The sequence below is a fragment of the Saccopteryx bilineata genome, chromosome 7, assembly GCF_036850765.1.
Source record: "Saccopteryx bilineata isolate mSacBil1 chromosome 7, mSacBil1_pri_phased_curated, whole genome shotgun sequence".
NCBI classification, from domain to species: Eukaryota; Metazoa; Chordata; class Mammalia; order Chiroptera; family Emballonuridae; genus Saccopteryx; species Saccopteryx bilineata.
The window spans coordinates 72857344-72874282 of NC_089496.1; the positions used below are offsets into that span (position 1 = coordinate 72857344).

Consider the following 16939-nt stretch of genomic DNA (forward strand, 5'->3'; position numbering starts at 1 on the left):
CAAAGAAATAAGGCATTTTGGTCCATGTTAACAAACCTCACGAGAATGCTTTTAAAAGCATAGTTTAGACTCAAACATGCTTTCTAGATCAGAGGTTAGCTTTTATTTTTGGAATCCTAGAGTCACTATAGAAGTTAGCTGCAAACTATAGTTTCAAAAACCCCTCTATTTAAGACTAGAACATTTATCAAAATATAAAATGTGAGTGTGAAGTTTAAAGCCTGGAAATTTGGTTTAATTTCTAGATATTACAAAGCCTCCTTTTGCTTGTTTGTCAGTTTAAATTTACTGTCTGTTCTCTTAGAGTTTCATCAGGTAAACGGTATCCTGCAAAACGCAGTTTGTGTCTGACTCCTCTGTGTGTGTAAGTATTTCACGTGTATCCTGCATCGCTTGAACTGGTTCTCTCCAGTGTCATGTCCTATAGTCTCAAGCTGACAATGTGCTCAAGGGCATAGGAAAACCCCTGTAATGAAACTATTTAGATATTTCTAATATGTCAATAAAAGATATATTCCGATCCTTCAGTAGTATTTCCCATTTTTCTTAGTGAAATCTGAATGATGAAAGTTACCTTTTTCTTAACATCAGCCTTAGCAAATAAATACCCAATATTTTATGCATACAGAACCTAAAAATTATTTTTTAATTACACAAGTATTATAGTTTCACTCCTGTCTTTTCAGAAAGGCTGAGGGCCCTGGCTGGTTGGCTCAGAGGTAGAGCATTGGCCTGGCATGTGGAAGTCCCAGGTTTGATTCCCAGTCAGGGCACACAGAAGTGACCATCTGCTTCTCCCCCTCCCCCTTCTCTCTCTATCTCTCTCTCTCTCTCTGTCTCTCTTCCCCTCTCACAACCATGGCTTGATTGGTTCAAGTGCTTCTGCCCCAGGCGCTGAGGATGGCTCTGTGGAGCCTACCCCTTAGGTCAGGGGTTGGGAACCTTTTTGGCCGAGAGAGCCATGAATGCCACATATTTTAAAATGTAATTCCGTGCAACATAATTGAACGACAAGATAACCTAGACTTGTTATCTTTGAATATATGTATCCTGATTTATTGATGTCACCCCTTTAAAAAAATAAAATTATAAAAAAAAAAAAAATAAAAAATAAAATGTAATTCCGTGAGAGCCATACAATGACCCGTGTACATTAGGCATTATCCAATAAAAATTTGGTGTTGTCCCAGAGGACGGCTGTGATTGGCTCCAGCCACCTGCAACCATGAACATGAGCAATAGGAAATGAATGGATTGTAATACATGAGAATGTTTTTTATTTTTAACGTTATTATTATTATTTTTATTAAAGATTGGTTTGTGAGCCAGATGCAGTCATCAAAAGAGCCACGTGTGGCTCATGAGCTATAGGTTCCCGACCCCTGCCTTAGGCACTAAAAATAGCTCAGTTGCTAGCATGGGCGCAGATGGGCAGAGCATCAGCCCCAGGTGGGGGTGGTTGGGTGGATCCTGGTCGGGGCCCATGTGGGAGTTTGTCTATCTCCTCTCCTCTCATTTGGAAAAGAAGAAAAAAAATAAAATAAAAAAGGCAAAGAATGAGAAGGAGCCTTGCTGCTATGAGGGTTTCTTTACTCTTCTGCTTTTCAGGTTTCCCCAGGCCTCTGCCATCTGCCTCTGGTAGGGACTTAAGGGTTGTTGGATGTCCCTTCTTGGGCCCTATTTCTGTGTCGATGAGTGTTAGCAGAAGATGAATTCTCTGACCTCTTACTCAAGGACAGAACAGTAAGTATCAAGTGAACTAAGTGGAAGATCCTCTACGTTTCTCTTATAGAGTTCTGTGATTCAAATTTCATTCAGACACTCTGATTCTCTGGACAGTTCCAAACCCTAGGTGCTGCCTAGACCTTTGAAACAAATTACGTCAGTAAAAAGAAAAGGGGACTAGTTTCAGCATGTCTTTCCCCCCACTTCTGTCTTCAGGGAAGGGAAGCCAATACTGTTTCCAAATCCTTTGAAAAGAGATTATGAGGGACCCTCTAGAGAAGGAGAAAATGGTGGTGGAGGAGCAAGTGACCAGGGACAAGGCCAGTGTGGCCCACCTTGGAGGAGGGAGTGCAATCCCACAATTGATAAAAGGCTTAGAAGTTTGGGGTCCCTTGAATAGAACTTGCTGTAACCAGAGTAAAACCTTGGAGGGAGTGGCTCTATGGTGCATTGTGGGAAGCTGGGCCTGGGTCAAGCTTGGCAGGAAGGCGTCTGAACCACTTGCCTAAAAGAAATCCTAGAGCTTGGGCAGTGGACATGTAAGCAAGATGATTGGTGACAGTGAGGACCAAATGCTGTACACTGTTTAAGGTCTTCACGGAACCAGTAGGAAGAACCTACCATGACAGATCAACCTTCTTGTCATCTTTGTTAAGCAGGAAGGACTGGAATCCATTTTAATTTTAGAAAAGAAACGGGACATTTCTTACATCCAAAGGAAATGTAGTGAAATTCAGAGCATTCTGAGTCCTATCGTCCACGTTCAAAGTTACAAAATGGCACGCAGAGGAAGGCAACACTCGGTCGTACTTGAAAATAGTTGAGTGTTTTACAGCTAAAATACCTGATCAAGTCAACACAGGAAAATGTATGTGACAGTCCTCACTGGACGCCTTATTTGGGAAGGTGATTCTGCGGTCCAATTCCAGCAGGCTGGTTGTGGAAGCTGGTCTTTTGAAATCATTGAGTTAATATCGAGTGACACTCCCTGGAAAAAAGGGTAACCCTTGTTAAGGATTGGGGGGAAGAGAAGGTGATGCTGGAGGCACAAAGCGGGTCACAGACAGGGCCCGCGCGGAGTGAACCCACGCGCTCTGGGCTGTCAGGGGCGCGGGTCCCGGCGGCTGAGGGTGGGGCGGAAGGAAGCGCCCGGGCTCTCGGCTCCGGCCCCGCCCCCTGGGCACGCCTGCGTGGGCCTACGCAATCCCGGAAGCGTCGTGCCTGCTCGCGCCACGTCTGTCCTGGTGCCACCTCCTGGTGCCACCTCCTGGTGCCGCCTCCGCCCAGTCTGTGAGGTGCTCGCCCAAGCTGCCGCTGCGGGACCGGACCGCCATGGGCATCGCCGCCCCGCTCTCCGCTTCCGCGCCGCCGCCGCGGCTGCTCCTGCTGCTGCTCCTCCTGCTGCGAGCCGAGCGGCCACGGGGCGCCGAGCTCACTTTCGAGCTGCCGGACAGCGCTAAGCAGTGCTTCCACGAGGACGTGGAGCAGGGCGTCAAGTTCTCCCTGGACTACCAGGTGGGGTCTTGCTCCGCCCCTTCCAGGTGTCCCCTGACACCAGCTGGGTGCCCAGGTTGGGGATGTTTCGGGGCGGACCCTGCACCCCGGGGAGCTGGCCAGAATGACCCCTGCAGGCCCCAGGACCCTAAGGAGTGCCACCTCTGATTAGCTGGACACGGACTGTCTGTGCCAAGCCTCTTGGACCTCTTGGTCTCCGCATGTACTGAAAAATGGCAGCAAGCGGGAACTGGGTTTGTGGTTTTATTGTTCCCTCCCTACAGCGTTTAAAGTTGTTGGGGAGATCGCAGAAGGGATGAGAATGGGTGCTTTAAAAAGGGGGTCACTGCGCAACCTTTGAGCCTGGCAGTATGTTAGAGGGAGCCGTGTTTTGGCTGCAAGACTTGGTTATTGCCATATGGCTCAGGAAAGCTCTCTGTGCCTACATCCCTGGCTCTTTTGAGAGATCTCAGGGCTCAGTTTTAGGAAGCAGGTCCTGCCCTTAAGGGTTAGTGAACAGATCTAGGATTGGGGGGCTGAGTGGAATGTACCCAGAAAGCCATCTGGGCCTAGACAGTGCTGACCAGCATCCCAGAGATGAGGAGGCATAAGTGGGGGCCCACCAATGGATGGGGTCTTTCTGGCTGAAGAGGCTTGTGCATGTGTGTGGTCTTTGAGTCCTGATTTGGCCACTTTCACAACTCTGTGGACAATGTACAACTTGTGGCTGGGTTAATGGAGCAACCTAGAAACAGTCATCAAAAAGTGATCATTTTGGCCCTGGCTGGTTGGCTCAGCGGTAGAGCGTCGGCCTGGCGTGCGGGGGACCCGGGTTCGATTCCCGGCCAGGGCACATAGGAGAAGCGCCCATTTGCTTCTCCACCCCCCCCCCCCCTTCCTCTCTGTCTCTCTCTTCCCCTCCCGCAGCCGAGGCTCCATTAGAGCAAAGATGGCCCAGGCGCTGGGGATGGCTCCTTGGCCTCTGCCCCAGGCGCTAGAGTGGCTCTGGTCACCGCAAAGCGACGCCCCGGAAGGGGCAGAGCGTCGCCCCTGGTGGGCGTGCCGGGTGGATCCCGGTCGGGCGCATGCGGGAGTCTGTCTGACTGTCTCTCCCCGTTTCCAGCTTCAGAAAAAAAAAAAAAAAAAAAAAAAAAAATGATCATTTTGAGGCTGGAGAGGCTTGAGAGGTCATCTGGTTGCTGCCAGACAGGCTTCCCTGTCAAGGCATGTCAAGCATGGGCTTGAACACCTCCAGCAGTGGGAGGTTCAGTACTCACAGAGCAGATTCTTCCATCTAGACAGAGGGAATTCTGAAGTTTGGAAGAAGTTGGAGGCTGTTGACTGTGTCCTTTGAGAGAGCTTGGGTATGGCCACTGACCACCTGTGTGGGTCTTTTTGCTCTCTATGGGTGTTAACTTCCTTGTGTTTACAAAGAGAGTTTGAACAAAATGACCCCAGGACTTTCCCACTTCTGATAGTCACTGATTCTGTGAATGCTGAATCTATCTTTGCCTCTCCTTTTATTCCATCAGTAATAAAATTAACATCAGCTAGACCTGCTCACCAACTGACTTACCCTCGGACCTCAGCTTCCTGTTCTGTAAAGTGGGAAGGATGAGGCTCAGTATACTCTTGTCAAGCCAGACCTCTGGAGTCAGGCAGACAGAGACTCAAATCTTAGCCTTGTCCCTTTCAAGCAGTGGGACCACGGCCAGCTTACTAACCCCTCAGCCTTGTTGTCATCCTCTGTGCAATGGGAGCGTCGCGGTACCCGCCTTGGAAGCTTGTGAAGTTTAGTTAAATGTTTCTGAAGTCCACTCACGGTGCCTGACCGCTGCTGGTTGGCACTTAGTGAGCGGTGCTTGCACCCTGGTAACAGCAGATTGCGGGTGTCTTTTGTGGTTGTCAGGTCATCACTGGAGGCCACTACGATGTTGACTGCTATGTGGAGGACCCCCTGGGGAACATCATCTACAGGGAAACCAAGAAGCAGTATGACAGCTTCACGCACCGGGCTGAGGTCAAGGGCGTTTATCAGTTTTGCTTCAGTAATGAGTTTTCCACCTTCTCTCACAAGACCGTCTATTTTGACTTTCAAGTGGGCGATGAGCCCCCCATTCTCCCAGAAATGGGGAACAGGGTCACAGCTCTCACCCAGGTGAGTGGACGTTAATAGTGAAAGTCCTGGAGGAACCCTTCTCTGGCCTGTTCCTCTCCTGTCCCTGTCTTGTCTGGTGAGCAGAGTCGCCACCCACCGAGCTTCCAGTCTGCCGTCTGTGTTGACTTTGCCCATCTTTCCACCTCCAGTCCCTCCCTCTCTCTGTTCTCTAACCAGACGGCAGCTGGACTTTCTCATCAGATTTCTGATTCCCTTTCAGCCCTCACAGCACCGCTTTCCGAGTACCTACAGCCTGTGCCCCTGTGCCTCCCTGCTTATACGATATGTCTGCATCGGAAAGACCAAAGTCCCACACTGTATGGAGTGTTAGTTTGGGTAACACAAATAGCTGTAACACATAAGCCCCGAATAGCAATGGCTAACACAATAGGAGTTTTTTTTCCCCCTCAGTATGCTGGAGAGTGCCGTTAGGGGTAGAGAGTGGAATGACTCAGGAATCCAGGCTCTCTCTTTCTTGTCTTCTTTCTCCTGTCCCTTAGAGCTCTGAGCCCTCTGCCTCTAGCCACCAAAGGAAAGAGAGAATGAGAAAGCTGCACCTGCTTCTTAAAAGCCCCGACCAGAAGTAATATACAGCCTACTTATGTCCCATAGTCAGGAAGGAGCCACGTGGCCAGACCAGAAGTAATACACAGTCTACTCATGTCCCATAGTCGGGAAGGAGCCATGTGGCAGGACCAGAAATAATACACAGTCTACTCATGTCCCACAGTCGGGAAAAAGCCATGTGGCCAGACCAGAAGTAATACACAGCCTACTTATGTCCCATAGTCAGGAAGGAGCCACGTGGCCAGACCAGAAGTAATACGCAGTCTACTCATGTCCCACAGTTGGGAAAGAGCCATGTGGCCAGACCAGAAATAATACACAGTCTACTCATGTCCCATAGTCGGGAAGGAGTCATGTGGCCAGACCAGAAGTAATACACAGTCTACTCATGTCCCATAGTCGGGAAGGAGTCACGTGGCCAGACCAGAAGTAATACACAGTCTACTCATGTCCCATAGTCGGGAAGGAGTCACGTGGCCAGACCAGAAGTAATACACAGTCTACTCATGTCCCACAGTCGGGAAGGAGTCACGTGGCCGGACCAGAAGTAATACACAGTCTACTCATGTCCCATAGTCGGGAAGGAGTCACGTGGCCAGACCAGAAGTAATACACAGTCTACTCATGTCCCACAGTCGGGAAGGAGTCACGTGGCCGGACCAGAAGTAATACACAGTCTACTCATGTCCCACAGTCGGGAAGGAGCCATGTGGCCAGGGAGGAAGAAGGGCTGGCAATGCAGTCCTCGTTGGGTTGTCAGCTCCTAGCAACAATTCCACCCTTGATTAATGGTGAACACGTTTAAAGGACAGATGGTCACCTCTGTCACCCAGGGCTCTCTAGACTAATTAGAATCTGATTCCAGCCTCCTTGTCAGGTTTCCCTCTTGAGACTAAGCTCCTCCTCCTTCCACATGTGGGCTCTTGTGTTCTTTTCCTGGTATCCCCAACACCCCAGTACGTGGGTCATGGCTCAGAGTAGGAGCTCACCAAATAGTTGTCAGATGACTGAGTGACAGGGCCCAGGGAGACCTGCAAGACAGGCATGGCCGTCTGTGGCTGCACTTGTTCCAGAACCACAGCCAGAGCCCCTGGGCACCACGAAGGTCAGATTAACCTCCTGGCTGCCCTCCCAGGTGGCCACGGGCTGCATCCCTCCGGCTTCGGCTGTGGGCTCACATGATCAGCCTGCCCCCTTCCCTAGGCAGTTGGAGGCTAGCGATGCACCGTCCAGTATGGAATGAATTAAATCTGAATTAAAAATATACTTCCTTGTTGGCTCTGTAGCAGCATTCACAGGGCTCAGTAGTCACAGGTGACTGGTGGCCATGCCCAGAAGGTTCCGCTGGACGCTGCCAACAGAGACCCAGCCTAGGGTGTTTCTGGTACCGGAGATCTTTCACAACATGTGCCGTTGAGCGTTCTGTTGGTCATTGATGAAACACCTGTAGCATCCACTTTGAAGATTTTGTAAATAAACCTCCAAAAGCAGAGCAGAAGGGCTTTTCTCTCTGCCCGTGGGAAATGAGCTGGTAGAGAAAAGGCTGAGTGGATGAATGCAGCGGAGAAAGTCTTTCTCGGAGGCTTAGCCTTAGAGTTTGATTTTGTTGCAGGAAAGAGTGACCTGTGCCTACTCTTGCCTAGCCTCACGAGGTGTTTCCTTCTATTCTGTCCTTCTGACCCCTCTGCCTTGAAGGGGGGTCCCTTAGTGTCTGCCCCAGAGAGCTCGCACTCAGCTGTGTGGGCACTTGGTCTGCACCTGGTGCCAGGTGGTGGGAGGATGAGCTGGGTGGTGTCCTTGTCAGCGGAAGCACTGTGTAGAGTGCTGTGGCAAAGACCCACTTTGCCACAGCACTCTATGATGTGAGGGGAGGGTTCTCGGGGGAGGGAGCCATCGATTCTTCCAGGAGGGTCAGGGAAGTCTTCACAGGGAGGAGTTTCTCTTAAAAGTAGAAGTGTGGACAGTTGCTGAGGAGTTTGTGTGGGACGGGAGGAGGGGGCGAGACCACCCCATAACGTAGGGAGAACAGCAGGTACACACAGGCCGGGCATAATTCTCACTTTCCTCACCAGCCCTTGCTTCGTTTGGCTTGGCGCAGCGGCCGCTGTTCCGGTTTCCCCCGACTTCCGGCCCTGTGCTGGCCTAGGGGCCACAGTTTTGTTGTTGTTGTTTCTTTTTGTTTTTTCCTCAGTAATCTAGAGAGTGGGGTTAAGGGTAGAGAGCGGATTTTTCTGGCATCAAATTAATATTAGGGTGACAGACAGGATCCAGAGTGACCAGGGCCCGAGCCGGACGTCAGGCTGTGGGGATTTGACTTCGGCTTGAGTTCTAGGCCGACCAGGCTCCCAGGAGAAGACACAGGTGAGGGGAAAGCCACTTAGGGCAGTCAAGCTGGAGGTCTGGGCAGATGCTAGTGGAGGCTTTGGAAGTGCCTGACAGAGGTCAGAGGCCCCAGGCCGCCTCAGCTGGGGTTGGGGAAGGTTAAACGTGTTCCAGCCTCGGCTAGCTCATGCTTCCCTGCCTGTAAGTTCTGTCATGGAAGCCCTGGGGAGGTGAGGGCTAGCGGGCTGAGCATCGGCACGTGGTAGGGATGGGTAGGGGTGTTGGTGTGGGAATGGATGGAGGGTACAAGTCAGGTGTCTTCAGAGACCAAGTGTCATGATGACCAGACCCCTCAAGGCTCCAGGACCCTGGAAACCTGCCAGGCATGGTGGTCTTGGCGGGGCTGGTGGTCACTCTCCAGGCAAGCCGGTGACCCACTGTCTCCTTCCTCTTTTTCTCTTCCTTTTTCCTCTCCTCCTCCAGTGACTCTGGCTCCTGGAAGAAGGTTTGGCAATGCCAACCAGAAGTGCTGAACGTCTGGGCTGGGGACCGGATGCAGGGAGCTCCCAGTTCAGGGAGCACTTTGAATTTCTGAGTTAGCTTGGGACACACTAAGTGTATGTGTATGTATAAGTGCACACACATGTGTGTGTGCGTGTGTGCACATGTACACATGTGGTGTCTCCATCCACCTTACTCATTTCAAGAATGCTCTGCCTTGTAACCAAGTCCTCTTATCTCAGCGCCTTGAATCTCTTCTGGGTTCCTCTTTCCCCACGTGGCAGCCGTCTTAATAGAGTTTCTCATCTGCCCTTCCCAGTAGAAGGGCAGCAGCTGAGTGGATTCCCTGCCTCCAGACTGGTTCCCACCAATCTCCTGATATCATGGCTACCAGGGGTGTTGCTTAAAGTGGGCTCTCAGCCTGCCATTCTGCTCACAGAGCTTCACAATCAAGTCTTGATCCTGAGGCTGTTTCCGTGAGCTTCCATCTAGCCGTGTCTCCTTCCCACAGTCCCGGTCCCAGGCGTGCCCTGCACACGCTCTTCGCCCGCTTCGCCCGCGTGCGCGCTCTTCGCCCGCGTGCGCGCTCTTCGCCCGCGTGCGCGCTCTTCGCCCGCGTGCGCGCTCTTCGCCCGCGTGCGCGCTCTTCGCCCGCGTGCGCGCTCTTCGCCCGCGTGCGCGCTCTTCGCCCGCGTGCGCGCTCTTCGCCCGCGTGCGCGCTCTTCGCCCGCGCACTTGCTGCTCCTGCCTCTCCTGCCGCCCCCGCCCCTGCAGTCCCTTCCTCCTCCACCTGCCCATCCATCAAGGTTCGGTTGGTCACTCCTGTGTCCAGCCCTCCATCTCCTCTGGCGGGATTTGCAGCTTTCTCTTGGGTGTTCCCTGAACCTTGTGGACTCACTATTATTGGCTCCTTTCACATGACACTGACTCTGTTCACCCTTAAATTGTGAACTCTCTGAGACCCAGGAGTGTGTCTGATGTGGACTCATCTCAGTTCTCTGGGCCTAGAACATTTGAATGAATGAATTAGTGGAATTTGGGCTGTAAGAGACCCAGCATGATTTGAAATTCTTGTAGTCTTATTTTTCTAGGTATCTCTTCTGAGCTCCCAGCCCCACCTTCAGTAACTGTGGTCCTGCAGGGGTCACCAGGCTGATCTAAGTGTAGAGCTGATTTATATGCCAAATCTCCCCGTGTCACTGTCATAGAAAGTGACGGGAAGGGGCCCTAGGGAGGCTTTTGGAAATGTTGTATCTTGAGTCAAGGTTCACACCTATTTAAATAGATTACGACCTCTTTCCTGAGTTCTTCCCTGTCTGGGACATGCCTTTGTGAGTTCGGGAAGTATTAAATAAGAGAACACAGGGTAGTGCTGGGTGGCACAGGCTCAGGACTCAGAAGTCTTGAGTTCGAATCCCAACCCTGCCACCTACTGTGTGACACTGGGAAAATTATTTAACCTCTCTGAGCCTCAGTTGAGATTATTATGAGGGTTAAGTAAAACCTGCAGTGTTCAGTAGATGTCATCTCAGACGTTGACAACCGTTGCTGTGTGCTGGGCTCCCTCCTCTTCCTCAGGGTCAGCAATGTGACTGCTCTTCTCTTCCCGCGCAGATGGAGTCTGCCTGTGTGACCATTCACGAGGCCCTGAAGACGGTGATTGACTCCCAGACGCATTACAGGCTCCGGGAGGCCCACGACCGGGCCCGGGCCGAGGACCTAAATAGCCGGGTCTCATACTGGTCTGTGGGCGAGACCGTCGCCCTGTTTGTGGTCAGCATCAGCCAGGTGCTGCTGCTGAAAAGCTTCTTCACAGAAAAGCGGCCCGTCGGCAGGGCTGTGCGCTCCTAGCTGGAGTACTGTGCCGGGGCCCTCGCCCCAGGTGGAGCAGCTCTCCTAAGTCAGGCTCCTGAGGGCTGTGGGTGCGACCCCAGCTGTGGCAGTGTGGGCTCCCCTCTCCTTCCACTCAGATGCATCATCCTTGTCCCCCAGTTGCTGGAGCACACAGAGTACAGACATCGGAAGGCATAACACTGCATTGTGTGTATAATGCTGAATGAAAAACTTTGCATTCAGGCCCTGGCTGGGTAGCTCAGTTGGTTAGAGCATCATCCTGATATACTATGTTTGTGAGTTCGATCCCTGGTCAGAGCACATATAAGGATCTACCAATGAATGCATAGATAAGTGAAACAACAAATAGATGTTTCTCTCTCTCCCTGTCTCTCTCTCTAAAAAGAAAATCAGTACATTTAAAAATAAAATTTACAGTTAGGATAAGGGTATGCCACTGTGGGAGGCCTAGTACCTGGGCCTCCAGAGGCATCTCAGGCCGCCCGTCTGCTCCGGGGTGCCTGGATCACCTGGCCTGGGTGTATCCTGTCCAGTGTGGAGAGGAAGGGGCCCTAAGTCTGGCCTTTGCCTCCCACAGAGTTCTCTTTACATGAAGAAACCAGGGCCCCAGGCTGCTTTGCAGAAATCCCTGCCCCAGGTGACGGTACTCTCAGCCCTGCATGCTGAACGGAGTGGAGACTGGGTCAGCTGTACCTTCCTGGAGGTGGGACTCTGGCTAATAAAGACTCAGCCCGAGGGCCATGGAGATATGTGTTTTTATTACTTCCCCCAGAGGTGCTCACAGCCTCCTGGGGACCATGGCTGTGTATAAACAGAGGGTCCTGGAGCAAGTGATGCCCTAGAGATGCTGTGCAGGGACATGGGGTAGTAAATTGCTCTCCTTTTGGTTGAACAAAAGTAGTGAAATGGGGAGTTGATTATTTTGTGGTTTTGGACCCCAGAGATCACTGTCAACAACCCAGTGTCATTTATTCCAAGTGTCGGAATTGAGATCAGAACATGGAAAGACTGAGCAAGAATGAGTGGCTGTCCTAAAAGCCATGTCCAAGCGGCCTCAGTGGTCTCTTTAAAGCTTAAGTCAGACTGTCACTCCTGGTCAGAGCCTTCCCCTGGCTCTGCGTGTCACTCAGAGTTCATGGCTAAGTCCTCACTGTGGACCTGGTGCACCAGCCTCTTGCCTGCCAATGATCTACCCCATTCACCCACTGCACCCATATCCCACTGGTCTCCTGGCTGTTCCTGTTACATGCTGGGTCATGCTTCTGCCCCAGGGTCTTTGCACATGCAGTTTCTACTCCCTGGTGTCTGCATGACCTGCCCCATCATTTCCTCCTGACCATATGTCCTGTGATCAGTGAGGTCTCCCCTAACAACTCTTAAAGTGGGTATACAGAGGAGTTCGGGCACACTGAAGCCATTATTTCACCAGAATCTCCCTCCAACATAGTTTCAAGGGGCTTAAGTGTTTGGACAGCACTAGTTTAGTAGTTTATTGCAATCAGGAACACATTGCCTTCTGAGAGACATGGCTGCTATGTGGGGGCAAAATGGGCAACTTCCCAGGCAAGTCACAGCCAGTCTGTTCCAACTCCCCACTGAGCTGTAAGAAGGTGCCGCCTTCCAGGCCAGGGACCCAGCTGCCATTTCTTGTGGATTAAGCTCTCTCTGCTGGAACACCGTGGGTGAGGTCCTGAACAAAGGCAGTCTGATCTGGTATTTATGATGTTTTATTCTGGGCTTTAACATTGTATGGAATGGAATGTGAAGTCTAGAAACTTACCTTCCTCATTTCCATCTTTCTGGTCATAGGGGAAAATATTGCAAAGGTGAGGTCCACAGGCCACTTTATTCCCAGTCTGCACTGGAATGAATGTTCACTGATGGTCCGATTCCAAGTCACCTTGATCTGCTTCCTCTGAGCTACAACACTTAATGTAATTCTAGTCCTCGCACTCTGTTCTGACACGGTTGTATACTCTGTTCTGGGAGCCCCATTGTGCCTGGCGAGCAAACACCAGGGGACACACGTGAGGACCTTACCTGGAGTGGGTTTACTGGAAAGACCATGCCCTCTTGACATTTCAGGTGAAATTGAGGGAATGCTGTGAGAAGTTTCTTGGCCAAACTCGCATGCAAGAACCGTCTTAACAGCTGAACGAGAAGTTATGAGCACATTTGGGGAGAACCTGATTTTCCGGATCCAGCGGCAATAACAGGTTGTCCTTAGCCCTCCCTGCTCACCGGGGAACTGAAAGTTGGAATGTTTGGGTTATGTAGCAAGCAGCCACTTTCTGCATATTGTAACTCTTGACATAATACTGTCACCCTCAGAGCTGCCGTGCCATTGTAGTTCCTGATCCCGGCACCGCCGTGCGCTCTTCTCTGCTGGCTGGTGCTTCTCGGCCCAAACGGCCACAGGAGGAAACAGCTTCACGTATGGCTTGCTTTGTCATCAGTAACTATTATACTTTCTGTCACATTGTGGGGGAATCATCCAGGAACTTGGTAAGACGACATCATTTGTAGGTCTATTTTCGGCTTTCAGTAGCATGTAGGAAACAGTTATAGCCCTGCTGACTTGGTCAGTGTAGACACCTGGTGACAGAGGTTCACATGCCACCATGTTGGAAAATACTGTGAGAATTAGAATCCATAGGAAAGGGCTCCTGAACGATAATACAACACTTTCAAATGGAGTGGAACAGGGTGGTACTCGGGTAGCTTTTCAAGTATGGTTTGAACGGAAACCAGGCAGGTTAATTCTTAAACACTCACCTAAGCTACAAGAAATTGGAGAAAACACATCTCCTAAGAAGTTGTGCTTTGATGTGATTATTGTAAATCACAAGCAGCCTTATAGATACAGAAGACTTGAAACTCTTAATGGAAATAATAGCTTAATAGTAACTGTTCTCAAATAATTACCCTGGACTTTGGATATGAAAAGAATGACTCCCTCTTTCCCCCACCCCCAGCCCCTGAGATCAACCCAAGCAAATAAGAATAAAACAGAACTTAAATCACTGAAAACGGGATGGTCATGATTTTATATCACTAACTAAGGAGTGGCTGGCAAATTTGGTGATATTTGAACCAAAAGGAGGGGGTAGACTAGACCAGTTCTAGAGGGTTAAAACTTTTCTAAAAGATGGCGGTACTCTGAAGAGTCAAGCACGAAGCCTGGAGTGGTAGCACCTCGGGGCCATGAGTGGGCCCAGGGGTGACATTTCAGAGGGGTGAGGTATGGCAGGTGGAGGACAGTTGGGAGGCCATCAGCTCTAGCCCTGGTCACACCAAGTATTCCCCTAAAGGCCTGTGGCTGGTGGGGTGTCACTGGAAAGGACTTGGGAGAGCTGGGGGCAGTACGCCTCCCTCAAAGCTCCCTGCTGTCCCCAGGTCCCCAGCACCATTCTGGAGGACACGAGGAGTGAATCCAGGACCAGGAGCAAAGGCCGATAGAGGGCAGGAAAGAGCATATTTTGGAAGAATTACTCCAGGAAGCAGAAGGGTGCAAACATGTTTTTTTCCATGTTCTTAAAGAAAAAACAACAACAACAAAACGAAAATAGGGTTATCAGGAGTCAGAAGAGGTTATAATACAATAAAGGAGATGGAAGGGAGTCATCACATCTCAGGGAATATGTTGACGAGGAAAAAACACTTCACAGAAATGACTGTCAATCTGATGATGCTAAAAAGAGCAAGGTACTGCTGAAATTGCAGTCGGGCACCAGAGAGAGGCGCGGGGGACTTGGAATAAAGTGGGAACAGGAGAGCTGAGGGGGAGGCTGAGCGACTGTACAACGAAGGGTATCTGTCATGAAGATGGCTGGTATTCCTAGAGGAAAACAGAGCCATAGCAAGTTCAGAGACATGAGGAAGAAAGCCTTCATAACGATAAAGGGAGACCTAATTCCTCGGTTTAAAAGGGCAGCTTGCATTTCATAAAAAATGGAAGCTGTATGATCGCAGACATATCCTGGTGCAGTGGGCTTCTTATAAAGATAAATGATCGACATCGAACTTCCAAAAAATCCAACAAAGACAAGTAATCAGCAAGAGGAAGAAACCGTGTGACTCCAATTTTTATGACATTCACTGGGAGAAGCAGTGAAATAGTGCCTACCACAGGCAAAATGTGTACTCCCAAAAGAAGATCAAAAACTGCTCAGTGTTGTTTGAGTACAATTCTAAAACTGGACGGGGACTCGGGGACAGAACATTTACAATCATTCTTGAATAAGGTCTCAGGCTTGGTTCTTTCTAGGCCTCTCTCCGTGGCCTAGCTAACCCGTGTCTTCTCCCTGTATCCTTACATGGTCCTTTACATGCGTGTCTTTGTCCTAATCACCTCTTCATATAAGGACACCAGTCATCTTTGATTTGGGCAGAACCTCATGTCTTCATTTTAACTCAATTACCTCTTTAAAGGCCTTATCTCCAAATATAGTAACGTTCTGAGGTTCTGGGGGCTAGGACATCAGTATGAATTTTAGGAGGACACAATTCAGCCCATAACATGTGGTATTAGATAAAAGCCACCCAACTCAATCTACGCTGTTTTTCTTTTAATAAAATGTTAAATTCTATCCAGAATAGCAGTTTTGACAAGATAAGGTGCATTTTACAATTAAGTAGCTACTTTTTTCTGCTTTTATGAGATATTGGTCATACTCTGGCCTCATCAGGGATGTGGACAGACTCCTGGAGTACAGCTGGATAGAGATCACATCCTGACTCCCCTCTGAGCCTTGGCCTCCTTGTCTGTGGTAAAACATGACATTAAGGGACATGTATGATAATGTGCACTGTAGCATTGTGTGTGGTGATAAAACCCAAATGTCCATCCACAAGAGGATAAACAAAATGTAGTATCCTTCTACGTGGGAACACATTATAACAGAAATAAATGAAATAGCTCCCTAGATAGCAACATGAAATGATATTGAAATCATACTGTTCAGCAAAATAGTTGCATATTGTTGCAGTGTGACACCACTTATATATCATTAAAACACCCTGAAAAGATTTCTCTGTATAGTTTATGGAAACACGTACCTTTGTGTATTAAGTATACTCCAAACATATCTACTAAAATTATAAAAACACATCGGCAAGACATACTGTTGTAAAAGGGTTCATCTGGGAATGGAGGGTGGGGGGTGGGGATGAAGAGGGCCACAAAGGGGACTTCCATTTTATCTGTGAAGTATTCCTTTTGTCAGTAAAAATGTGAAGCATATATGACAAAAGATTAGCACTTGTTACTTCTGAGTGGCAGATATGTGGATATTTGTTATCTTTTGTACTTTTCTGTATTAAAATTATAGAAGCAAAGTGAACAAAAGGATGCTAAAAGCACTCACCTCTTAAGGCTGTTGTGAGGTTTTGATAATAAAATATTTGTGAAAGTTCTTTGCAAAATGAAAAGCTCTGTACAAATAAATATTACACCTTGTAGCTAATCTGTTCTATTTGCTGTTGACTCTATTAACCTCTATTTCAAGAGTCCACCTTGTTCAATAGCTCCAAATTTTGGATGGTGTTGGCCATGAGCATGGTAGTGGTCCCGACGGAGGGGATGGTGGCGGTGGTGGGAAAGGCTGTTTGTGTGTGGGTAAGGAATGGAATCGGACCTCTGATCTAGCGCAGCTGCGCCATGCGCTTTCACTGGGCTGAGTCTTCTACAATAAGGCTAACTTCCCCAAAGGCAAACTGTGGGAATGTGTATCTACCACTACTTCTAGTAAACACTTTTAAAGTACTGTATTTGCTACTACAATTAGTTTTTCTGTAAATGCCAAGTGAATGCCATCTTTCTCTGAGAACTGCAGCAATATGAAAAATGACCACAAGAGGGTGGTAGAGAAGCATCAGTAAAGTTCAGTTTCGCCCAGAGGGTTTCTTGCTGCTGAGCTCCTGAGCAGAGAGGATCCAGCTCTCACTGTTGTTTTCCTGACCCGTTGAAATGCAGCCTTAAAGTTTGTGTTGTGAACTGCTAAATTTGGGATCACTAGTTATGCAGTGATAGATAACTAATGTCCCGCATGTGATAAACTGGCCTGTGTTAGCTGTATTCAGGTGACTTCCAATGCAAAGTTATTTTTTCCAGCTCTTTCTCATTAAGTATAACTATTTTTCCTCATTCATCTCAATCTTGATGTAACTTAGAGCATTCATTCATTGCATTTTTGAATAGCCAAATGACTGGACTGCATGTTTTAATTCATAAACATGGATTTATATATTAGAGGCGAGAACATGTCCCGCCTGCTCTTTGTCTGTGTGCCTCATCAGGAGGAAGCAGGAAAATCTCTG

General features: G+C 49.2%; 1 protein-coding gene and 1 long non-coding RNA gene across 2 annotated transcripts in view; one reads left to right on the top strand and one right to left on the bottom strand.

The window, feature by feature from the left end:
• The window catches only part of LOC136310946 (uncharacterized), an 89726-nt gene that overhangs the window by 24834 nt on the left and 47953 nt on the right, over nt 1–16939 (bottom strand). The gene's annotated exons all lie outside the window — the stretch shown is intronic.
• Nucleotides 2964–16086, top strand: TMED3 (transmembrane p24 trafficking protein 3). Its single transcript, XM_066238610.1, has 3 exons — nt 2964–3240; nt 5129–5377; nt 10382–16086. The coding sequence occupies exons 1-3, from the start codon at nt 3058–3060 to the stop codon at nt 10616–10618; spliced, it is 669 nt and encodes a 222-aa protein (XP_066094707.1). The 5' UTR covers nt 2964–3057; the 3' UTR covers nt 10619–16086.